At 40.1% G+C, this 25,632-nt stretch overlaps 1 protein-coding gene across 6 annotated transcripts; it reads right to left on the minus strand.

The window, feature by feature from the left end:
- Positions 1 to 1,915: 1,915 nt before the first annotated feature.
- mymx (myomixer) lies at positions 1,916 to 25,632 on the minus strand. Of its 6 annotated transcripts, none has more exons than XM_085922395.1 (35): positions 24,994 to 25,632; positions 24,527 to 24,616; positions 23,997 to 24,101; positions 23,306 to 23,422; positions 20,199 to 20,345; positions 19,712 to 19,903; positions 19,099 to 19,182; positions 18,778 to 18,896; positions 18,276 to 18,390; positions 18,117 to 18,194; positions 17,930 to 18,045; positions 17,127 to 17,289; positions 15,081 to 15,205; positions 14,891 to 14,984; positions 13,990 to 14,139; positions 13,740 to 13,883; positions 13,194 to 13,441; positions 12,238 to 12,361; positions 11,937 to 12,122; positions 11,440 to 11,592; positions 10,638 to 10,849; positions 10,186 to 10,366; positions 9,961 to 10,113; positions 9,510 to 9,854; positions 9,230 to 9,340; positions 5,964 to 7,859; positions 5,394 to 5,498; positions 5,246 to 5,320; positions 5,077 to 5,163; positions 4,926 to 5,017; positions 4,752 to 4,837; positions 4,611 to 4,674; positions 4,312 to 4,523; positions 3,070 to 3,228; positions 1,916 to 2,983 (listed from the first exon to the last, which is right to left on the minus strand). In XM_085922395.1, the coding sequence occupies exons 1-35, from the start codon at positions 25,492 to 25,494 to the stop codon at positions 2,745 to 2,747; spliced, it is 7,068 nt and encodes a 2,355-aa protein (XP_085778521.1). In that variant the 5' UTR covers positions 25,495 to 25,632; the 3' UTR covers positions 1,916 to 2,744. The 6 variants fall into 6 exon arrangements, with proteins under 6 accessions (XP_085778521.1, XP_085778519.1, XP_085778518.1 ...); XM_085922393.1 differs by having other exon boundaries at positions 3,070 to 3,225; positions 13,734 to 13,883; XM_085922392.1 differs by having other exon boundaries at positions 13,734 to 13,883.

Raw genomic sequence — 25,632 nt, forward strand, 5'->3', positions numbered from 1 at the left:
GGATGTGTTTAGTGACACTTCCCAGATGTGGCCATACCATGGCCGCTCTTTCAATACTAAGAATATCACATGTGACCATTGTGTGATGTGAAAGCATTAATGTTCCTTAAGCTTGGGCAGCATGGCGTTAAAAGCCACGGCGAATGGCTTGAATGGATATATGCCTTAATATCTATATCTCCGAGGTACATTTGCTCCAAGCTGTGGGACAGATGTCTGTCTGGCACCTCGCTTTCTTTATCCCTTCACACAGAAATTCAAAGAGCTTACTGACAATCTAGGACAAAAGAGAGCTTGCAATGAAAGAAATGGGGCTTGAAAGATATTGCTGTCAAGATATCCTGGGTGACAGCAGCTGTAGTGCTGTGCAAACATAGCATTGTTACTTTTTTTTAGGAGCATTTTTTTTCTCATTTAAAAAAAAAAACTGCTAAGGATGAATAATTACAGCACACTTAATATCCGATTAATATCCACAACAACTAATTGTGTCTTCTGTTTTTATTTGATTCAAGTGTGATCCAAATTAATAGTAGGATGAATAAATTACAACCCCGTTAATTAAGTTGGATTTTCTTTTTCAAGATGTGTCCCATATGAGACCCTTTGAAAGCATATGCAGAAAGAATTTATTAGAAGCACTTTTCACTCTCTGCCCTACACTAAAACAGATAGCAGCGACCTGAATCTCCTTCACACTATGAAATTGCAAAAAAATATGCTTCAATGCTGCTTAGTGTGGTATTTAACACCGCAGTGGTTCAGTGGCTTACACAGGTGGGCAATTTATGTCCAAAAGAGTCCAAAGACTTAAATGTCATTCGACCTGGGTCCTTAACCACTATGCAAAGCTGCGTCCCATCTTCGTGATTCCTAAAGCGCTCTTCCCATTCCATCATTTTAACAGGCTCACCCCAAAGGTTGTAGCCGTGGGGTGCGGATAGGCTTGAGTTTCCAAGTAAGATTGTTATTTGCCGTTTTTATCCCTCAACTCACCCCTGAGCTTTAAATCCAGTAACAAGTGGCTGTGACAGGGCAGCAGAGTACGTTATAATGTCAGTAAAGGGGGAAGGGGGTTAAGCCTTGGCAGCAATAGAAGCTGTCAGCATATGACACAGAGGTCAGAGTTCATAGGTGGAGTACAAGGATCAGAGCCGGGATGATCACTAGATAAGCTTTTGTCCTTGTGGGTTGCAAAGGATGTGGCTGTCATTTAAAACTTGATTGTCTTCATTGTGGTTACAATGTCATGCTTTTCCAGTGAGTTGAGGAATTTCATTTAGACTTAGGCACTAAAATCTCCCAAGTCCTCAAAGAAGAGAATCCGCGAAATCAACACTTCTCTCTTTTTTAGTTGTTTTCAGTGCAATATTTTTGGACCTGATGTAAGTACGCAGTTTTGAAAGTACATCGATGTGACACATGAATGTACTGTAGCTTATGTACATTAAACAAACTGCTATGTGAGTCATGCTGCAGTCCGACATGTGATAATGGTTCTCAGATTGCTAACCTGCAATGATGGATGCTCCTGCCAGCTTAATTTGGTACATATGGACCACAAATACAGATCTGTCTCTATTTCGTATGTTACTGCAAAGGCTGTGTTGTATGTATGCACAAGTAAAAGCCACATTTTTTGGAACTGAAAGGTGAAGCACTTGTTGGAGCAAAACAAAAAGTAAAATGCATATCTTATTTTGGAGCAGCTGTTCTGCACCATCAGGGCAGATGTGAGGTGTCCTTTTATTTATTTGTATTCAAAACTTTCAAGTGTATCCCTAGATGCATTAGTCTTAAAATTATTGTCTTCGATATTGAGATTAAAAGGTTGAGGAACTCCAAAACAATTCCTAAACCTTATTTTGCTAATTTGATCCACACTAAAAATGACTAATATTTCCAATTAAAAATCTTTTTAATTACAGATTAGAAACACAACTGCATGAATTCATTACTGTTAAGTTGTTTTATTATGAAAATTTGCTGTAACAAAGTATCACAAGCAGTATCCAACTGCAGGTTTCGGTGTAAGAAGAAATTAATGAGTGCAAAACACACAGGAGGGAAACAATTGTGGGCGCAACTGTAATGACTTTAGTGTATTGTACGTTAGTGTTATTACTTTAGTATGCAAATGTTCTTTCAAAATGGACTTCCTGCAGTGCTGTTTTGTACGCACACTGATAAAAGACAAACAAAACATCCATTTATTTTCTTTCTTTGCCGTTTATCTTCATCCGGGGAGCTGGAGCCTATCCCAGTTTAGTTTGTGTGGGAGGGATAGACGCAGGTCAAGGCCTAGCTATCAGTTTTAGAAAGGCTTCTGAAATGATATGTTGTTAATGATACTTAAAGAAATGTGAAGACTTTGATCATGTTAATTATTTTCTACAATAATTATCAGCTTGAATTAAAAGTGTAAGAAACATCAATATGCATCACCATTAAAGCGTAAATGCATGTTTTTGGTATTTGGGAAGAAACCTGAGTACCTGCAGAAAACCCAGGCAAGCACAAAAATGCTAACTCCACTATTTCTCGTGCTGCCCATTGAACACAACAAAAATGTAAAATGAAGACAAGCGGCAAACTAAACTCAAACTACATAGCACACACAGTATCAAAATCACACAGAAATACCATCTCACAAATTCAAATAAAACTGCGGAATATAAATATAGTCAGTAGTAGATAATACTCATTAAAAACGTGCACTGCACATTAGAGCGACCGGTGCAAAGTCACATGTCCTTTTTGCCAAAGAACTTCTTAAAGACTGATTTGTTGCCAGGTCGGGGCAGGCTGGTGTCGCTCGTGGGTGGGCAAGCGTTCCGCTGCCATCCTGCCAACATCACCGGTGGGGCGTTACGGGTCTCGCTATCCATTGACTTGTCTCCCAGCACTAGTGTCACACTGTAGTTAGACCCTTTCTCCAGACCTCCGCAGGTCTGCTGCGTGGGTTTGATCTTCTGATAGGTTGCTAGGAGACACACAGAACGCAAATAGTCGAGACACTCTCAGACGACGTATTGTCAAGGTCATTAAGGTTAATAGACGTAAACTAACCAGAAGTGAAGGAGTGGGTGGGAAACTTGCTGCTCGGCCAGTCCTGATTGCTGTGTGGGGGAGACCGATGGGAGGAAGAGGTGTTGTCTCCACTTCCTCCCTGAGTCACCATCTGCTTACAGCTGCTGCCGTCATGATCATCATCATCATCATCATCTTCTGTGGAAGAATAAGCAGGAAAGAGAAAAAGCAGAAATGAAGTAATGTGCATGAATCACAATGACGCAAGAGCATGGACTGGGCATGGTATCCAAGCTCCCTCAAGTGATACTATTAAGAATCACTGAATTAAATGTTCAAACTGCATTATGTTAGGGTGGCTTAAATGTTTGTTTGTACAATCCAGTACAATACATTTGTAAAGCGCAGTTTGGTTGGAAGAAGTTTGTGCTTTATACAGATGTAAAAACTCTGTTCTGACCCCTGTTACGTATAATTCTAAAACCGTTAGAGGCCTATTTTGTGTATTCATGATGAAAGTTACTACTCTCTCATTATTATTATTAAAAGACAATGTATTTTATATATTTGTACTTTTACTTATACGTGTGCTTTTTCATGTTAATATCTATAATAATAATAATAATAATGAATAGTAGTATAACATAGCTTAGATCTTAATAAAACTAAAAAAGCCCAATGGCAATGACAGAACTGCGCATAAAACACGCAAAATGATTGAATAAACTTTTTTGCCAAACATTGTGACCTACTGTATTTTAATGTTGGTCGTGGTGTAGCTTTACAGACAGCCAAGTAATTGTATTTATTTATTTATTTATTTATTTATTTAGACGGTGTGGAAAATCGAATTACTAATATTGTTCAATACAGGGTAGCAGTAAAACAATACTTGGACTCCCCCTAGTGTAGAGGATCATAACTGCAATGACTCACCCTATTATGTCCATCTAAAAGACAACTCCCTTAAAATGTGTTTTTAAAGGACCAGTTGTGTTAAATGGATATTCTTGTGTTCAGCAATCATAATAATAAAATAATAATACATTTTAAGTTTTAAGTCTACCTGTCCCAATCATTTCACTCACCTAAAAAAGGTATTTCATTACAAACTGTATCTGTAAAAGTTGAAATCTTAATCTATTGTCTCATAATCATCTTTTGTTTACTTGGCATTTCTGATATTTATATACATCTACAGCAAAACTAGAGAAATCACTGTTTCAATACTTTTGAAGTAGAGTGCACAGTATGTATACACAGAAGACTCGAGGGCCTTACTGCAGGAGTGTCCATGTGTGGATGAAATGCTAGAATGTTCCTCCATACGTCTTAGGTGACTGTGCGGCAAGCACGTAAACTCTCTGGAGAGGACAACCGTGTCTCTGGCTCGGTTCAGGGGTTTCCGTCTGGGAAACGTGGAGGTGACATCATGCTGGGAGGAGCAGTAGCATTTGGCCAGACCATAACAGGCTGAGCACAGAGGGGGGCTTCTGTTGGGAGGGACAGATGTTTTCTTTCCATTACAGAGTATTCGTTGCAAGAGTAATGCTGTTAGGTTGGACAAGATCTTTTCTTACAAGGACATTTGGACGTCTTGATCTACTGGGTTGCTTGATAACGCAGACACAGACCGACTTGCACCTTTTAAGATCGAACGAAAGATTAAATTGCATTGTCATCTCACTAATAGATGGACATCTTTCTTAACATCTCTTTACCTGTGATTGCTTGTATTTTATTCATCCATTTATTCATCAGAAAGCGTGAGGAGACATTGAACAGATATTCAGAGCCATCACGTAGCCTGAAGGCCACAAAAGTTGGAGATATTCAACAGTCCACTTCCACCACAGTCTGAAATCGTTGTAATGCATTATGTTTTACGATCTTACCTCAAACGGAAGCAGTTTGGTTTTTTGGTGTACTCTGGTGCAGGTGAACAATCGGCTCCAGTGAGGTTCAGCGGGAGGCCACATGCAGAACTCTGTAAGGCAGCAAAGGCTGACAACTTCTGATTTCATTCTTCATGGATATTGTACTCACCCTCAGTGGTTCTTTTCTATCCTGATAGAAGCATAAGGTGTGTCGATATAAGACCGTATGGTACGAATTCCAGCCTCTGGAGGCAGCCTGTGGAAATAAGATAAAGGTGTGCTGCTGACTGGGGACTTTTTACACTTGTCACTTGAATAACAAATGGAAGCTTTCTTACTTTCTTTCCTCCAAGTTGAAGCTTTTGCTTCCTCTCGAGAGTTCCCTCCATGGATTGCAACTCAGGATTTTCATTCTAAAAGGCGTGATAAAAATGATTCTGGTTCTTTCAATCAAAGCAGACCAATTTCGGATGCTTTCAATCTTACTAGGGTGCTGTAGCGCCCTCTTGTGGTCGTTGACGCCTCCTGCATATCCCTGGGTTCAAAGTTTTGAGCATCCTCGTTTTGGTAACAGAAACCATTTGACTGATGCTGTTGAGAAGATGATTCAAACAAAATGTGAACATCAGCCAACCCAAAATAAACATAAAATGACGTTTTAAATGATGATTTATATTTACGACTATTTATCTTTTCATGACACCGTATGAGGGGAAATTCGATTAGAGAGTATTCCTACATAAAACTGGTTGGTGATTATGTAGCGGAAACAGAACATTGTGGTTGTCAGTATTTTGGAAACTCTTTTATGCTGATTTTAACTAACATTAAATGAGTAAGTGTTACATCAGCCAAAGAACAACTACTAAATTTGGAAGCTAAACTACTTGGCACTGCCTGAGAAAACTTTTTTTTATATATATATTGGTTTTGGCAGAGGCCTGAACTCTGCACTATGCTGGGAAAATGTGGGCAAGCATGGTAAAATAAAACAAAAAGTTACATTAACAGATTCAGGTCTGCATGTGTTGGCAGTTAATCAAGTTAGGACCTTACCTTTGAACTAGCTGTGTGTTCTCCAATCTCCTCTCCACTTTTTGACTCTTCTTCATCTTCCTCCTCTCTGTATTGGTAGACATATTTCTGACTGTCACCAACATCTGGAAGTTTCAACTGATCTGCAGCTGTTTCGTTCACAACCACTAAGGTCTTGTCAACCTGATCCCTATTTGGAAAAGCTGCCCAGGACCTTCTGTCTCTCACAGTCTCCGGCGGGCCCTGGAAACTCGGCTCCTTGCTGCCACCCAGGAGACTTTGGATGTTAGACGGCAGCCTGAAATCGGCCACAAAGAGGTTGGGTTCTGAAACCGTGGCCAGGTTCCGATAGAGATTAGCTGGCACTTTGCTGGGGCATGAGTTGGGAGTGGGCTCACTCGTCTGATCTGATGAAATGGGCTCGTCTTGGCTATTCTGGTACATGATATCTGAACAGATACTCTGCCTTAAATTGCTAGTTTGATTCCAGATGCCTTCCAGCTCTTCTTCTTCCTCCTCAAACTGTTGATGGTCCAGGTGGACATGGTCTTGTTGTGGGTCTTCTTTGGGTTTTGATGAGACCACATTCTCTGTCATTTTCATGCGGTCAATACATCCCACTTGAAGAGACATGAGCCTCCCAACCATTCTGGTAATCTGGGGATTATCTGAACAAGATGCATCAGGATGAAGTTTAATACTGCTGGAGCTGGAGATACCCGAGTCTACCGAGTCTTGACGAATATTGACAGTCGATTTGACATTGACAACCATGTGAGAAGCTTGGTTTGGACAATGTCCTGGATTCTCATCATGTACACCTCGCGTGATTGCACTTTTATGGTACTTGTGTCCATTGAGGTCCCGAATAAGTGTATGTACATTTGGGCACTGGTGTTTAGGAGCCGCAGTACCTATGGCTAAAGTCGCTTGATTCACATAAATAGGAGGTTGGGAAAGCTTGCAGGTGTCATCCTCCACAGTTTTGAGAACTAGTGACAATTCATCCTGCTTCTGCTCTGTATCACCCTGCAGGTTGAACTGCCTTTTGAACGAACCATTACAAGATGCCAACTGATCCTGGTCTTTTTCTGGAGGAGGTGTATGGAAATAGTCGTCATTATCGGGCAAGTTTTTCACAATTCCTATAGACGTCTGCGTCTCAGAGCTGATTGCGATTCTGCTAACAGCGTTGCCCGGGGATGGTCGGGTTTGTTTGAATGAACTTAATTCTGTGTGCCGTTGGAAATTTGGATCTGGATTAGTCCCGGACCCCTTATTGGATTCTGGAGGAGCTATAGTTATGATTTCCTGAATGCTTGGGATGAGAGTCATGTCCTTTGTCAAGTCAAAGCTTAACACAGAGCCCAAGGAAAGAAATCTGCAGCGGCCTGTCCCTTGGATGGAGGTAACTGGTCCATCTGAAACAGCATATGGAGTAATAGCGTCCTCTCCGGTGGATTCTAACTCTCTCAGTTGCGGATTCTTTATGCCTTCCATAGAGTCAATTCCATCCCCGCACTGTGGCGAGCTTTTCTTTCCTCGACCGTCTTTGAGTGGCCAGGTATACGTGTCATAAGTGATCGTTTCACCGGCATAAAGGGGCTCATCTGCTTCCTGGTCGACACCCATGACTTTTTGGATGGTATGCCTGCGAGTGTCGTGCTTTCTCTTCCTCTTCTTGCCCATTCGCTTAAGACTGCAGAATATGGAGTTGTTGACGTGTCTTCCATTCAAAGGGTGGAAGGATACGCTCGTCTGAGGTGCTTGCGGCGTAGATGGTGGTGAAAAGGAGGATGGAGAGGAATTTGGGAAGGCCGAGGATGTCAAGCGGTTCTTTTGACGTGGGAGAGAGATACTTTCGTACACCGGGGCCACAGCTGAGTTGTTATCCTTGACATGGAAGTAAGTACTCACCTATGAAGAGATAGAGAGACATGTGAATGTTTTTTTTTTCTTCCCTCCTGTCAAAGAAATATTTCGCAGTCAGCAAAGAACTAGATCTGTTTCATGTGTTAATAAAAGAATGGGCACTGGAAAAATACAAAGCATTACATTTGTGTGCGAACAATCTATTTATTCCTATGAACTTACCATGCAAATCGTTAAGTGAAAGCAAAGAAAAAAAAGTAATACTGGATCTTTTGGAAGACCAAGGTGCAAGGTCACCAAGAAACCTATTTCATGATGTACTGTGAATCAATAGTGACTGTCCCGGAGTTACAAACACATCTGTGTGGAGACATCTGGAACTGTGGAGCAAAAAAACTAAAAATGGAACCTAAGCTACTTTGAAGCTGTACTTAAGGCTGGAAAGGAGAGAAAAAGCAATAAAGTGGGGAAACTAAAAACCATTTAAAGAGGTCCGGGAAACTTGACTGAATCTGTCATCATGACAACATCAGTGCTTACTACACATTAGAGTTACAAGAAGTTTGTTGGTAAAACGATAACCATCATACTCAAGAAAAGCAAGCTCCATTTTTTTCTGCTGTTGTTGACATTCTGGTGTGCTGACCGGGTGGATATAAATTCAATATGTTCCACGGTAGTTAACATTAAGCAGACCGAGTGAGAGGAATTTTTTTTTCTCAGCCTGCAAATATGTTCGACAGCGAGCGGGTCAGCCAGCCCACGTTGATCTCTCATATTTTAGTATTGCGTTCAAATTTAGTGTATGAGCTGTCCAATGTCTGTGAATATGAAAACTGAAAAACATCTCAAGTTTTTTTTTTTTCTTCGTAAGTACCGGTCCTGAAAAAATATTACTGATGTCATCAGTGACCTGCCCACAATGATTCGACTTTCATCACATTGTGATCGACGTAAATCAAATCTGAAGTCATATCAGCTCATGGTTATATAGTAAAAGTAACACACCCCCTATTGTCCTCACGTAAAATATCGTTCCAGTTATTGTGCATCATTAAAACCGAATTTATAGGCTTCTTGTTTGCATTTATGACGTTTGTGAGAGGAAAATTCTTAGCACGACCAATAAATTGTATTTTCACCTTTTTTCTAACTGACACGTGAACATTGACCAAAAAGCGAGATTTGTGACGCTGTGAGTAAAATAATATTATGTCAGCAATAAGGTTTTTTTATACTTCAAATATTTCATCTAAGCGTAAAATCTTGGCAAACGGATCCCAACACGGGGAAGCTGCAGGGTCGGCTGCACCTTATACGGTGAAGGCACAGTAAATAACTACACACAGCATGCAGTCTCAGCACACTTGAAGGCGAGCGCAGCATGCGTTGTCAATTCACACCCTGCAATTTACCTCGTTTGCACTCTGCCGATAAATCTTTTTCTTTCGCTTTAAACTACCCAAAGTATTTTCCAAAAGCCCTTGGCAGCGCTTCCAGAATTTTTTACAGGCAGGCGCAGTGGGCTAAAGGAGAGAGTGGGCAAAAAGACAATATATGACGGCCAAAGCAGAATGAGAAATGAACAAACAGCAGATAGTCAAAGAGAGGTGCTGTTGCTGTTTGTAATATCATTGCGATGTCTCCAATGTCATTTGCTGGAAGTCCCAAAACTATAACGTGTGTGTTACTCACCCTATGGAGGGCCTCCGAAGTTTCTTCTACATCATCAATCCAAACAGGTCGATCAACCACCTGCACTTGGCTGTCCCCTGTGTTACCAAAGCTGAGAATGAGGTTGACCATGCTCCCTAAAGAGGAACTGCTGGGCTCCTTAATGACCGTGACGGCGGGTGTGGGAGACTCTGATCGTTGAGTTATACTTTTCATGACCTCATAGTCATCTTCTAACGACTTCTCTTTTGGTTGCTGTGTATGTCCGGGAAACTTTTCTGAGCTCTGGTTGTCTTCTCTCTCCTTGGATTTGATTTCGTCTGAGATGATATTCAGAGACTGGCAGAATTCGTAAGAATTTGTTGACTGTTAAAAAAAAGAAGCCAGAAAACAGGCCAATTAGCTGAGCTATAATGGTGTATCTTGAGCAAACTTTTATAATTTCAGGTGATTTTTTTTTTTGCAAACGTACCTCTGATGGGGAGCACAACGTGGCCTCGGAGTAAATGTTATCTACTGGGGACTCCTGCATACTCTTTTTGTCATTCCACTCTTGCTTCTTTGCTATCCAGTGCACGGAAATCCACCCAAGCATACTCCGCAGTTCCTCTATCCGCTCTCCTACCTGGAACACATTACTAAGGGTCAGAAGGACAATCATCCAGTGATCCAGTGATACATATAAAACCCAGCTCACCATCTGAGTGAGATGGTGTTCTTTGTCTAAAATGTTTCGCCCAGATGCTGCCAGCTGGTCAAACTCTTTAAACTTCTGCTCAATTTGTATATCGAGCTCTGTGGATTGCAGGCTTTGTCCGTCTTCCCTCAAATGCAAGGTATCGGAGAAAATGCATGACCGGGTGTCCTCTGTCCATGAGCTAGTCACAGAAGTGGAGGTGAGGTAAGAGTTGTTGGAAGAGACAAGGAACAGACTTGTGAGGATAGAATATGAGAATGACCAGACCTCCACCCAAAACGGACGTACATTAGCTTGTCAGATTCAGACCAGGAAATGAGTTCTAACTTCCTGAACACGTCACATTTTAAGTTGAGAACTTTGCTTTATACTTTTTATAGATGTCCACACAAAATGAAATATGGCAAGAACATCTGGATTTGAAGAAGGGCATACCCCTGTGCTGAGCTTACATTATTGCGAGGTAGCTCCTGAAGAAGTCTTGGAGATGCAAGAATTCTTGTAGACGTGATTTGAGCTCCACCATACTTTTCCCCAGCTCCGTCCAGACCTTCAGTGTTGCTCGAATCTTGGTCCAGAGTATTCTTTCTGGGCAGAGCTCCTTCAAGCGAGAAGCCTGGCTCTCCATATCCTTGACTTCATCAGTAAGAACTTCATAGTCAATCTGTGAGGATCACAGAATCACGAATACAGCATCATCTTTGGCACTGTTTTTGTGAGCATGTACCAGTTGTAATGTTGCCCATGACTTCATATGTTCTCTACAGCAGGAAAACATATGGTCCACATATGTTTGATCACGCAATAGCAAACAAGCCATCGTGTCCACCTTTTTTCTTCTTTTTGACAAGGCGGTAATTAATCGTGTTAAAGGTTCTCTGGGAGCAATACTTTATTGCGTTCGTCTGCAACAGTGAGCATCAAGAACAGTGAGATAGGATTCCTGTCTCCTGACGGTATATTTATTTCAGTTTGTGGGATTAGGTCATTTCTGCTTCACTGCTATCAGGTCCAGATAGCTGTGCGTGTGTGTGCACACACATGACTCATACAGATATTTCGTGTTTCCAAACGTACACCACTAACCCTGTATCCTTCGGATGTGAGACACCCATCAAACACACACACACACATGGGACAAAATCTGGCAGGAAACAAAATCCATAATCTAAAGACAATCAATCGAAAATGATTCATAGCGGACTATATTAACCTCAGTGAAATTCAGAATTTGGAAAACAATATTTCGCTCACCTCAAGGTGGGTGTTCCTCTCCTGCAGAGTTTCAAAGTCACACTTATCTGGCTCACATTGGACAGCTAGATCTGTCTCCTTCTCAAGGATCTCCAGGTTAAGCTCATTGCAGCCGCACAGGCACTCCTCCAAGCACACAGCCAGTCTGGCTTGCTAGTGTTACACACAAATCATCATGAGAACTTGTAAAATTGTACTTTTTTAGTCATTATTCCTCCGTGAGATAAACATTACAAATGTTATAAGGTGACGTCGATTGCCCTTAGACATGTTTATGTGCTATCCTGACGTGCGCTGCATAAATCACATGACTTAAAAGAAAACGCCCCAAAAAAATGCTCATTTGTGGCCTTTTAAATCCATAGCATGCAAATCAAACCAGATGCTGATATTTTATTTTATTTTTTGCCCAGATGTTGGGACAGAAATTCTTTGAACTGAAAAGCTTTCTACCAAATAATACACAGGTTTCTGGACGTATTCTTCTCTTCTCCAACCTGGCTCAGTAGGTCCTGTATGGATTGCTCGTGACTCTGTGATGGTCTTCTTTTTCCCACTGTGTCATTCAGTATCGCCACCGTTTCTCCCAGTTCCTCCACTTGGTCGGCCACGCTCAGATCAGCCTCACCGCTGCTTTGGAGTCCCAGCAAGTCAGGAATTGATGAGCGCTTACTGAGGAGAGGCTATACAAAAATATCTATTATATTCTATGTACTTTAAAAATTGTTCATATAAAGACAGAGGGGAAGACAAACAGAAAAAAACAGGACTGGAAAAAAGTTATTTAGTATGTCTTACCTGATTGAAGCAATATTGACTACTGTCAAGCTCTTGATTCTCCTCGAGCTCCAAATGCTCCAAAAACTCAGTCAGCATTTGCTCGGAACTCTGCTGAGTCAGGGCGCTTTGAACACGTTGATACCTGGAAACATTTGAAACATTGGAAAATCAGGCACACCGAAATAATCACCTGCATTCCCAGTTGAGCGCCTTTCAGCAAGGACATTTTACACACAATGTATCATCTGAGTTTATTTTACTATGCAAGAACGATGTTTTGATGTCGTCATGTGTCACATAAACAAATCTAAATCAGAGCAAGGTTCTTCTACCTACATGTGTGTAGAATTTACTTTTGAGATGGGAAACAGAGCCGTTTGAAAGGATATTTTTCCACATTAAACGGGGGTTGAGGTCGCTTGCGTTCAATGTTAATAAATGACACCGGCCCAACTGCGGGTTAGTGAGAGTTTTCTTGAGGTGTCTATTCCAGGCCTCGCTCACTACCTACTCTGAAGAACCTAAATGGAAACTTTTACCACTCTTTGTTTTCTTTAGTCAGTTTGGTGTTCTTTGCAGCCTGGTTTTTATGAGTATAGGTACATCTAATGATACAGCTAAATCCCAAGTTGTATTTAGTGACCATGGCAACAACCTTTCATGCTATAAGTCAACCAAAGTGAGAAGCATGGAAAGGCTGAGTCTGACATTCATTGTGTGGTGGGGAAGTAGATGTCAGGACAGGTTTAGACATCATGTGCTCTATGAATCAGAAATGACTAAGCCTGAGCACATCGAAGAAAAAAAAAATATCTGTGGTTATACTGTATTTTTCTGTCTTAATAATAAAAACTCAAAAATAAATGAAATTACAACTGGCAAGAATAACATTGTTAAAACACTTAAACTGTTTAGTCCAAATCTTCCAGTTATGCGTACAACTTCATTGTTTAGAAAATGACATCTGATCTTACTTTCTGTCCATCGCTTCCATACGCAAGCCATGTGCATGTAGGTGACTGCGGCCATGGAGACGCTCCACCTCTTGTCTGAGCGTATCGAGCTCGAGGCCACGAATTGCTACTTCTTTCACTAGCCGACCGCTCTCTCGTTCTTTAATTGACGTGGTTTCAGGGTCACGGGCTAGCGAGGACTCTATGGAAATCTCTGTCGACTCCAGCCCGGCCTCTTGGCTTCCAAGTCTCCGTCGTACTTTAAAAGCCTTTACAGTAAAGAAACAGAATGTCAAAGTTTGCGAGAGCTGTACTTTTCATTGCAAGAAACCTTGCCCAGTATAAGCAATGAAAATGTGGCTGGTTTGTCGCTTATAATTTGTAAAATACCAAAGTCCTATTCACTTAATGCCATTGTAACTCAAATTTGAGTGAACTTCAGACACCATCAGCTCTTTCTCACAAAGGAAAAACATACATAATCATCAGCCATGAGCCCATTCATTTCAAGAAAATAGTTTCTGTCTGACTAGAGAGTACAGGTTATGCAATGAATGTTACCCTCACGCCCAAGTCTTCCGAGGCCTGCAGGAATACAGCATTCCTCTGGTGCCTCCTCTGCAGTTCTTCCCAAAGCATCTCCAGCTGGCTGAGGAACTGTTCTATCCTGGTGCTGCCTGGATGCTGAGCGCGGACCAACCCATAGCCCTCCTGATAATTGGACATTCAGATCATTTGAATGTAGACCAAAACTGTCCACTGGCAGTGAAAAAAATCATATCCAGCTTAATTCATTCAGGCAGAGAGTGTAGCTTACTCTTTTGACCACCTCTATCCTGGCTTTGTTGGTGAAGATTTCTTGTTGCACTGCATGTTGGCACCTCCTGGCTGCCTCTAGTCCCTCGCATGTGGCTATAGAGCACACTTGTGTGGCCATAGAAACATTTTCCTTCAGCCAGGACAAAGTCTGCGGAAAGCAATTAGGTGAAACAGATGGGACGTTAGCTTATGAGAATAGATGTTCACCGAAAAACAACACAGTAAAATAGCTAGCCAGTGTACTAAGAATAAGGTGCTGTTTCCATTCCAGACCTAATAAAAAAAAAAATTGCATAGGTACCGTATTTTCCGGACTATAAGGTGCACCGGACTATGAGGTGCACCTTCAATGAATGGCCCATTTTAAAACTGTGTCCTTATATAAGGCGCACCGGACTATAAGATGCAACATTAATGCATCATGTGAGATTTTTAATGCAAATCAAATCATTCTCCATCTTATCTTTTTTATTTCAACTTCAGACGCAACAAATTACTTTATAATAATACAAAATAATGATCCATAGTCTTTTTGATTCACGATTCACAGTCTTCAGCAGGCCACTTATGATTGATTTCATGACACAATGCATCGGGCCAGTTTAAATTCAGGAATTTGGTCCATATATAAGGCGCACCGGACTATAAGACGCACTATCAGCTTTTGAGAAAAAGTTAGGTTTTTAGGTGCGCCTTATAGTCCGGAAAATACGGTACATATGAGCATCTAAGTTTACTTCTACACAGCAGCATTGTGTCTGTGAGAACCAGTGCGCACAAATGGAGTACCAACTAAGCAGGTTGTGCAATGAAATTTGACGGCTTGAGAACGAGATGTACGTTTTTTAAAAAAATAATAAGAATAATTTGGGGGGTGTTGCTGGCAGAGGTAAGTTTACCTTGTCAGCTGACACAGTGAACTTCTGCAGTTGAATATGAAGCTGTGGGTGGCCTCTCAGGGCAGTGGCGTGCTTGGTTTCGCCTCTAGGCTCTCTATTGGAAAGAACACACAGACATGGAACTCATATTATGACTTACATAAACACTTTATTACATAAGAGCGAGGGAGTACAGCTCGGCTGACATTACCGTTCCATCCCTGAATGATGACTGATGATGACATCATCAGGCCCATCTCCCATGGGTAAAGAGGTGTGGTTCACACTTTGTTGCGCCTGGCTTTGCTTAGTACTCCCACAACATTCAGATGTACCCTGGCGGAAAGAATCAATTACCAAACGTAAGATAAATTGTACGAGCAAAATTCCGCAAACTCATTGGCTGGCGTAAATCAAACACACAATGCTAATTACACAGTTGGACAAGAATAACCCCAAAAATACTTCTCGCATGAAAACTACGACCACAAAAAGTCAGTTTTCGGAAAAAACAAATACAGAACAAGATGGCCGTTCAAAGTTGTCATGAAGCTAACCCCTGATTTAAATGCCACATCCCAGTACAAGAAGGATTAATGGAGTCGACATCCATTCCCAACACATTTGCTTCTGTTCTCCTTTCTTCATAATAGAAACAACCTGTCAAGTGTGCCCAACATCCAAAGATTATGAAAGTGATGATGTCAGACAGTGCAAGTGAATCTTTTGAAGTGGTATTCTGCTTTTCAGGCCTCATCCAACCATCTCGTTTCACAAGACACTTCTACCGACAGCGGTGTTGAAGCTCATCTGTTTTCGACTTAAGTGTCTTCCGATGAAGTGATGTCAGCCAAAAACTATCACTTAGCACCGAGTCCATCTGGTCTGCAGGCCTAGCGTCTGACAGCACTTAGCCGGAGAAACAAATCATGTTCGTGTTTACCTCCAGCAATAAAGAGACCGTACTACTGGCATCCACATTGAACCCACAATAAGTGAGTTACAAGCACAGGCGTATGGATGTTGATGTATACACAGGCGACTAAAATACTTTTGACAAGTGGATGTATTTATGCACGATGCATGCGGTCAGCAGTATTTGCACTCTAGATTGTGTCTGTTAACAAATATAGCTGTCCAGCTGCAAATACTTCAGTAAACACAGGCGCCCGAGGTAAAACACAACAAAACAAGATACAAATGACTTTACTATTTAACTAGTGGCTGTCTTATTGGTCGTTTGGGTTTTCTTTTAATTATCTAATGCGTTTTGATGTGGTCAAGGATACATACAATCTGATCGCCTGTTTAATAAAACACAAATGGCAATAAAAAGACACGTTCACCCGAGAGCTGCTGGTGGACACAACTCATGGCCACACACAGATTGACTGAGCCAACCTTTCCCAAATTTGGCGCATCCCCTCTCCATGACGTCACTAACGACTCAATTGGCCCCGCCCTCACTCAAAGCACAACAGACATTACATTATTAATTGCACAACTAACAGTAATGACTCACTTGGATAAACTGAATATAGCTACAAGCATTTTCTTGTCGGGAGAATGGAGAACATTTGAATTTTTATACAAATTACACAATAATACTGATGCTACACAGTCAAGTAATTTCTCTGCGGCATACTCACAGTTTGTCATTATAAGTTTATGTTCAGCCCGGTCTAAGTAGCAACATTCTCGATAGTTTTCTTACACGGCTGCCAGAATATAATTTCATTTTATGATCCACTCGCCCGCCATCTATGAACACATCAATGGCTCTAGTTTGCTCAGGAGGTTGAGCCAGGATATTATTCTGCCATAAAGTAAAAAGCTATGTAAACCAGTTGACTTTGAGGTGAGGGTAAAATTGTGTTTGCGCTGGCCCAGCCTTTACCAAGGTTGCATAGTCAAAGCTTGACAGTTTTCATGGAACCTTGTGCGATACTTAAGCCGGGTGTTCTCGCGGTAGCTACAAATTAGTATTTCAGGACAGAGGGGAATAAAAAGTCTCATGTTAATTTTGGGACCATCCTATGAATACTGCAATACATTACCGAATAGTAGAAATAAAAAAATGCTCACATCTGACCCCAGGAAACCATTCTCAAATATAAATAAGGCATTTTCTTAGCCTTCGGACACTTTACGTGCTGTGGCCACAGATGTTTCAGGGACTGATGACAAATTTCCACTCCTACCTAAGAGCCACATTGTCGTCATGCTTGTATCATACGGTAAGACCTAGATTGCTTACCGTATAGTCTTCTGTGTGACTCTGCCTTTCTCTACCCAACTTTCCCATGCTCGTTTGAGTGTCTGTTCCCATGTTGCATTGGAGTTCTTGGGTTGGTGTCAAGGGGTCAACATCTTCCCTGGTGAATGTGGAGCCTGTGGGAGGGAGGGCTATCCGGTCACTCCTGCAGGACAAGCAGAGCGAGAGATTGCTGTGGTGCTGACAGCAGAGCCCCACAATAAACTCCAATTATGGTTGTGAATTTTCTGCCAACGTTTGTGTCTTTTGGATTTAAATAGCCGAGGCACACGGCTTAAATGACAGCGGTTACGTCATTTATGGAACTGAAGATTGTCCCCGAGTAGGACATGCTGTGAGCGTTTCATGGTCGGGCAGGGATGAGCATGATTCTTCCCAAAGATATTTCCTCATTTGGTGTTTTGATGATGGCGGTGGAGAGCGTTGTCTAATGTTGATCCAAATTCTCCATGGGTGTTCTCTTGGGTTAAGATGTGGTGACTGCAGAAGTTGTTTCTGCATGAATTCATTCAGCCTTTCCTATTAATTTGGCATCCTATATATAGTACATAAAACTTGTTATATCACTGTCAGCCTTGAAATGATCTTTTTTTTTTTAATTATCCATTTACTACATTGTGGACATTATACTGATTTAAACACATTTCGTGTCCACTGATGATTGTCTGGTCTTATCCCAGATATTAAAACTGGTCTTTCTTTAAAATTGATCCACAACGACAAAGTTTTACTGAGCTGTGCTCACAGGACCATCGTAGTTGTTTTATCCGGATCTGTTGGCTTACCTGAAAACCTTCTGAAGGGAAACCCAGCAGTCTTTCACCTCACTCTGCTTCTGTGTTACACCGGCAGCCAAGGCAGGGTGGAGATTTGAAAGCTGGGACACACTGACATCTAACATCTAGCGAACACATGCATGTTGGTTAAGTAAGGAGTGTTCCTGAAAAATACTTTCAACTATGTTTTATTTACCATGATTTGACTGGCAATGTCACGTATTTCTCTGTCTCCGAAGAGGCCTGGCTCTTTTGAGGCAAATATGCTTTTCATCTGAGACAAAAGCAGATGTGTCAGTGATGTCATTTCCATGTGTTGGACAGGGAAAAACATCATGAAGATAAATTCGAATACCATGTTGTTAATGGCAAATAAGGTATTGTCAGCCTGCTGGTAAAATGAGGACACCTCCAGTGCTAGATGAAGATTGTCTTTGTGTTTTTTCAGATGAGACTGCACCTTCAACCACCTGTAAACAGCAGAAAACAATTGAAAAAAAATATTTTAGTGCATTGGTTCATCTTGAACACGTGTTAAACTCATATCCGAACCGTGGCATCATTTTATGTGCCTCTGAAGGCAAATGATGTGTGTAGACTTTGTTTCTTATAAATTGTCTTTACTTTTAACAACACTGAGATGAAATACAGTTTTTTTCTTTTTACTGACCACCCTCTTTAAATTCAATTGATAAATAGCTTCTGATTTCAAAACTAGTTTTCCATCATTTTTTGTGTGTATATAACATAATGTAAGTCAATCATACATTTAGTATATGGGTTCAACGGAATCTATAGCAACAATGTGTCCCATGACAAAAACGAATTTGAGACCCTTGATCTTGAAGGACACTCACATTTTATTGATATTTTTTCTCCTGCTGGAGATGCTTTTACTATCAGACTTCCCTTGTTTCTCCAGTTTTAGAGCCATGTGATTGATCTCTTCATGGAGGGTTCTATACAGCTGTTCATCCTGCAGTAGAGAAAGTAAATCAACAAACTTAAATCATTACAAATGAAAAAAGGTTGTGCACCCAAAAAGTAACACAAAATATAGTTCATCAAATATATATATGGTGTGTTAAACCATAATACTAGTTGTATTTAAACTAACAATTAACTTTGATGTAAAATGTTCTGTTTTGTTGTTTCTGAATATTATTGCTAGCGTTCACCTGTTTCAAATCTAAAATTCTTCTGGTTAGCTGCATTTTGTCAACGTTAGCACCCAGGACATTAACAAGAGACTGCTCCTCTTCCTGTTGGCACACATAAAAGACAGAGTTTATAGGCGCCATTAGTTGGGAAACCAGACATTTTTTTTTTTTTAGAGGGAACAGAATAATATCACATTGTACCTGCCATCAAGGAAAGGCATTAACAGAAATAGCCCCCAGCATGAGTAGATGAGCAAATACTGTAAATAAGCGATTAAAATTCAACTTAAAAAAAAAAAGCATCCTTCAATCTATTCATGCAGTGAATGTTTTTTTTTTAAACCACCAACTGGTTACAGCAACCCGATAAGCGAATAAATGCAGGGAATAAATGTACGTGAATGATTTCTAAATTAAATATTATAAATAATATTAAATTAAATATTAAAATAAATTAAAATAAATTAAAATGAATAAATAAATAAAATAAAAAATTTAATATTATAAATATTTAATTAACATCTGTAATTGTTTGATGATCATTTGAAATTTAGTGTTGTCAAAAATATTATACAAATGGTAAAAACAGCCTAAATGGTATGATGTACAAGAATGAATAGCTACACTTTACCTTCTCTTTAATCCATGTCTCAAGTTTGTCCACCTTTTTGTTGAACTCCTGCAGGTTTTTGGATCCTCCCAAGACCCTGGACTGAGTGGCAGCTGTCTGTTTCAGAATGTTCCATTGGTCTTTCAACTGGCTGAGCTGATTCTTCACAAGGTCAGAGGTGGGATTCAGTTTGCAGATCAGCTGATCACCTGTCTTTTGAAATCGAGATGAGCAAAAGAAGCAACTTAATATGCTACAGAGTCTTCCGAAAAGTGTTTTTGTGACATTCCCATAACCTCAACAACTCGTGATTATGCCTTTTTGTTAGTTTCTGAAGTTCTGGGTATGTTTATTATCTGTAATCTACAATTTCCGAACATTTTCTTCAAAATATGAAGAAATATAAAGTCTTTATGTGATGAATGGTTTCATTCAAATTTCTCTTAAACGTCACAACTGGCAGGTAACAGTAAATATTCACTGTCGTACAAAAAAAAGAAAAAGCTACCTGATTGAGTTGAATGAGAGTGTTGTCATAGTCTTTAAGATCTCGCTGAAGTATCTGTGAGGCTTCATCCCAGTCCTGCAGGGGGCAGCCCTGAATTTTGGAGTCATCCTTCAGGTCTTGCAGTTTGCTTTTGCTCCACGTCTGAGCCTACAAAAACAAATGTCCTCTTAGTCAATTTCATTCTAATCTCTTTTATAACAAGCAAATCCAATTTTCTCACACAATATACAAACATATTTTATAGAACTGTATAAATTCTGTTCAAGGACTGTCCATGCCGACTGGTTGCATGACATCAGATGTGTTACCTCTCAAGACGTGTTAGTAAATACAGTGCTATTTCTGCTGATGAGGAGAGAAAAGAGAACTTGGCTTCAAGTGCTTCAGGCACATCAAGAAACTCTTTGTTCTCAATTTCATCTTATGCAGAGCAGTATTTTCACATGGCCGCTGCCAGGATACGATTGAATTAAGCTTTGTGGAGAGCTGACTTGTCTGGCTGATGACATAAATAGTTAGAACTCAAAAGTAGGTGACAAAATCCAAAACCAGTTTATTGCCAGTTATAAAGTGCCAGCGATTCTTTCCGTCACAATGATTGATTTGATCAATTAATAGTCTGGTACTGGCACTTCCAGTTCTAAACAAGACCAAAGTTGGAGCCTACATAAATCAGTAAAACATTTTTTTCCCACAGAGCTCTTCTTGTGTACTTTATCGAACAGCAAATTACAGCTCAGTGGACACATAAGTCATTACAATGTCAACACATTGAGCCTAAAGGAATATAGAATAATAAGAAATATTATAAACTCACTTCCAACATCTAGACCACACATGACAAGTCACTAAACAACACTTTGTGTGTGATGTCACTTGGCTTCAGAGAAGTTTGTGTTATGTTTACGGGCCCCTTGAGGCATCCTAGGTATTTCGGTGTAGAACAGAAGGAAAAGAGCTTGACAAAATGTGCCTGCTGTTATCGCCTCAATCTGGAAGGCTCTCATAGCTCACAATGACCTCATACAGGACGTCTATGATTCCCTTGTTTCTTCCTGTCCACTCTGCACGACAATGGCTTGTTGATCCCAATGTACAGTTGGGGCCTTGGTCAAGCCCCAAAAGAAGAGCGCTAATGTTGGCAGTTTAGATTCTATCACTGCTTCTTTCATGTGAAAAATCTGTGACAACATTGAAAACAGAGAAATCTTTGGTGAATATGATTTGAAAGAAATATGGCCCTGTTTCAAACAGCTTTTTAGTCCGAAAAAGCCCAATTTTAGCAATTGAAGATAAAAACAAGAACACAAGTGTACATTTTTACAGGTTGTAAAATGTTGACGATTCAGCTACGGTTTTAACTGTTGCAGTAATGTGGCTTGGCTCGGAAAACAACTGTGAGAGTGCAGGTTTTTATACTTTATCATGGAAAGAGTTAGTGAAAGTGGTGTTTTGCAGAAGAAGCTTTCAATACAGCTGTGCTGACCGGCTTTGGGATCTTAACCTCAAGCATTAAGCCAATTCAAAATCTTCAACCTTAAATAATTACATAAAGCATGTAAATCAGCAGCAATTAATTTCTTATGCTTGTTTCTTTAAAGCAAAAAACATCACTGACCTTAAGGCAACTAAGTTTGCTAACATGAACAATGTATTGCATTGTTTTGAACACAAAAACATTTCCCGAACAGTTCATCTTATTAAAATGGACCGATTCATATTTGGCCAGAATGTCTGCCCAAAATGTACTTCTGCCAAACTCACAGGTCCGCCGGCCTGGAAGTAAAGATGAGATAACGCGCCCCCGTTCTGCAGCTCATAGAGCCTTGCGGGGCCATAGGCGTGAAGAGATGGAGCCAAACAATGATCTCATCCCTAAATAATTGCTTCACTTGTGGCGCTTTTCCCTCCTCGTCTCCCCTTAGCTAAACACGGCTCATTCAGTTCCTGGGACAAAATAAGAAGGAGTACATATTTTGGCTGATTCCATTCTTAGGCATAATATACAGCTTATAAAAGAAACACAGTCTCACACTATTCCTTCTGTGGTCACAAAGGTTTAACAGAAAGCATTTGCCTGCATCTGGCTGCAGTGGAAGACTGCACAGCATATTCCGTGGTTGACTTTCAAGTTGTTCTCATTCATTTTTAAAATACTAAATAAAAATACTGATAATAAGTTTAAAAAAAATGCCCAAATTGTTTTCAATAGTGTGAAAAAAATGTAACTGAAGATTATATTTTATATACAATTTTTAACATTATGACTAAAAGGCAAAGTTAAAGTAAAAAAAAAAAAAAATACGAGTCAACTTTGAAAATTCTTGGCAGACAGAATGGAGAAGGTAGTGTACCCCCACTCCCCCCCCCCCCCCCAACATATTTTTATGAAGATGCATCCTGAAAAAAATAAAATAAAAATACAGCCAGACTGATTCCTGTATTGCAGGAACTCTCATTTCTGGTTCAGTGTTTATTATGACACAATTCCGCTCTACCAACATGGGTGCTGATGTATGATGTCATTCCAAAATAAGTAAGAATAACAAATAAACATTTAGGGGAGTTGCTCTTTTAGATCCTCACTGATATGAAATCTAAACAGAATTGGTGAGGTTACACATCATGATGGTTTGGCATCTGAGGCATATTTCCCCCCAAATTTTGATTTATAAAATTGTGTCATTTTTAGGGTGCTTAGAAGTTCCAGTGTAGTTTTAAAAACCTTCACAATAATGTGGAAAAGTCTCTTCACATTAGAAAAGGTTGATGGATGGTAGCAATGACATTCATTAGTATTCTAAATATATTCCATTTAAGTTTAAGAAGGGCAGCCAGGTTCCTGCTATTATTCAAGCGAGGGAATGTTACGCACAAGTAGTAACCACAATACAGTTTTAATAAACTGCTTTTTCCATTTTCTGTTTGTCTACCAATCAAGAGGTCATTACAGCATCGTTAAAACAACAGAATTACTGGTAATCGCAGCATGACAATTAAATCCAGTTCATAATTGCAATTTTCAGTTTGTTACTGTCGTCAGATATGTTTTTTTATCAACACGTGACTTGTGTAGCAATATATGTTACAAAATATATAGTATTTACCTGCAGTACTTTCTTGCTGAGGAGAGATGTGTGCTGACTATAGCAGTCACTCTTGGATGTAACATTGGTCGGTACTTCACTCTGTGCGTGATGCTGACATTTTTGAGGGTCTTTCTCCTGTCATACAGACAACGGGAAATTGAAATGTTAGTTTGAAAGTTCACAAATATTTATTCATTACGATTCATGCTGCTTGTACGGATGTCAGGGGATTAACCAGTACATCTTCAGTGACCATAATTCCGACATGAAGTTTCAGTAAGACTGAAAACATCCCAAGGCCAAACAACTCATCCATGTCAGCATTATATCTAATTTTAAAAAATGAGCATAATGTTCCCACTAGTCAAGCATTCCTGAAGCTCTCCGGCCGGGAAACACCTGGGTACATGGAGGAAGCAGGAGCTGGCAGATCATCAAGTGTCTGCTATTAAACATGGGCTTGCACTGCCTGTTTTTATCTCCTGCTCAGTTTTTATCTCTGGCTACAAACAAACAAACAAACAAACAAACAAACAAACAAATAAATAAATAAATAAATAAATAAATAAATAAATAAATAAATAAAAAATGGAGCCAAGAAAATACTTTGTTTGATTTGTTAGCATGGGAGGCAGTGAAGATGTGTTATGTAGTTGCATGACCTAAAAGGATGAGGGAGGCCATCGCTGTATTAGTGTGTTATTATTACCGGCCTCCATGTGGACTTTACAATGTCTTTTCTTTTGTTAACATCTTCCCTGACCTCATGTTTTCCAGTGAGCACTGCCTCTGAAGGGTGTGCTGTAACAGAGGACTACACACACACACATACACACACATGCACACACACACGCACCCACACACACATGAAAACAAAGATGACTTCAACGTAGACCTTGCCAAACATAACACACTTCGCCCAGTGTCATGCAACACACTACATACAGTAGGCTAAAGCGGATTGGGTTATTCTGCTGACTGATGACTTTTTCCATTTAGTGACAGCCAAACAAGAAGAAACTGAAGGACTCAAACTACCTTTGTCAGAGTGGCTCATAAATGTGTCAAATATGAAAATGAAGAGGGCAAACAACATACTGTAAATTCACCAGCACTAATATATACAGATAAAAAATAAAAAAAATTTCAAAATAGAAAAAACATGAATTTCTACTCATTTGAGGGAGGAAAAAAAATCTGTACATTTAACAGTCAAATAAAAAAAAAAAAACATCTTACCTGTTGGATGAACTTTTGTCGATTTAGTTTTGGTTTGGTTTGCCCCTGTATTGCTGGATAATCCTCGCCATTGCTTGTTTTCAATAAAACCTTATATTTTGAGACAAATTGCACTGTTGTTAATGATATATGTAAGCTTGTAAGATAGCATGATAAATCTATCATAAATATTCTTCAAATTAGGCTGCAGCATCATGATGCAGCGACCTGTTCATTAAATCTAAAGCTTAAAGGAGACAAATTAATACATTAGGTCTAATACTCAAAGTGCATTTAGCGACTTAAATTTTATACATTAAAAAAAGAAACGTAAAAATCATGGATGATAAGTTTTGTAAAAAGAACACATTTAAATATGAGAATATGGCAGTTTTAGGGTGGTCTTAATCAGAATAAAACAAACATGGCTCTGTTGTGATCAAACAATCAGATATTTTCTTTTAAAATTGTCTTAAAATGTCTCGTACCTTGAACTGAGAGTGAGGTTTATTGTCACAATCAACTCCCACGATCCTCGGAAGGCTGCAATCACATGTAGCGCTGATGTTGTTGTTGTTGTTGTGGTTTTTGGATGTGCTTCCCAAAATGGATCGCTGTCTTAGTCCCACAGAAATGGTGTTCTCTGGGCTTTTCTTCTTCCCAGAAATTGTGATCTTTTTGATGGCTCTAGAAACAGCAGAAGAAGGCGCGAGGTTCTGGTTCAGGTGGTCTTCTGCGGTCATGTCTTCCTGTTTGTCTTTCCCGGGGTCTACCCGCTGGTCGGTGGGCGCAACCAGGCAGGGGCCATGTGCGCAGACCTGCTGTCGGCTGAGGTAGAGCGAGTTCAGGTTCTGCTGCAGTGTGCAGTTATCAAGGTTCTGGCATTGCAAATAAGTCTCGGAGAACTCTTGGCATTTTGGAACGGCGGGGACCGACAGCTTAGTCCCAATTGTGAAGGGCTGTATCTTCCTGACAATACTCTCAGACATGGTCAGTACCTTGATGAGATAAAAATCCTGGAGACCAAATGGTTGTTGAAAAGAAAAGTTTCACTCTCCTCACTCACCACGTCTGCTTGTCCAGTCTCTGAGCTGCTGACAAGTGGAAGGTTGAACAGCAAGTGAAGG

Source organism: Syngnathus leptorhynchus, chromosome 10 (genome assembly GCF_054491065.1).
Source record: "Syngnathus leptorhynchus isolate UIUO chromosome 10, UIUO_Slep, whole genome shotgun sequence".
NCBI lineage: Eukaryota > Metazoa > Chordata > Actinopteri > Syngnathiformes > Syngnathidae > Syngnathus > Syngnathus leptorhynchus.

Coding starts and splice junctions, on each gene's coding strand:
- mymx (XM_085922392.1), bottom strand. CDS start 25,494: ATGTCTGAGAGTATTGTCAGGAAGATACAGCCCTTCACAATTGGGACT. Junction 5,164..5,245: donor TTCAACTTGGAGGAAAGAAA/GTAAGAAAGCTT, acceptor TTATTTCCACAG/GCTGCCTCCAGAGGCTGGAA. Junction 2,984..3,069: donor CACCCACTCCTTCACTTCTG/GTTAGTTTACGT, acceptor TGTGTCTCCTAG/CAACCTATCAGAAGATCAAA.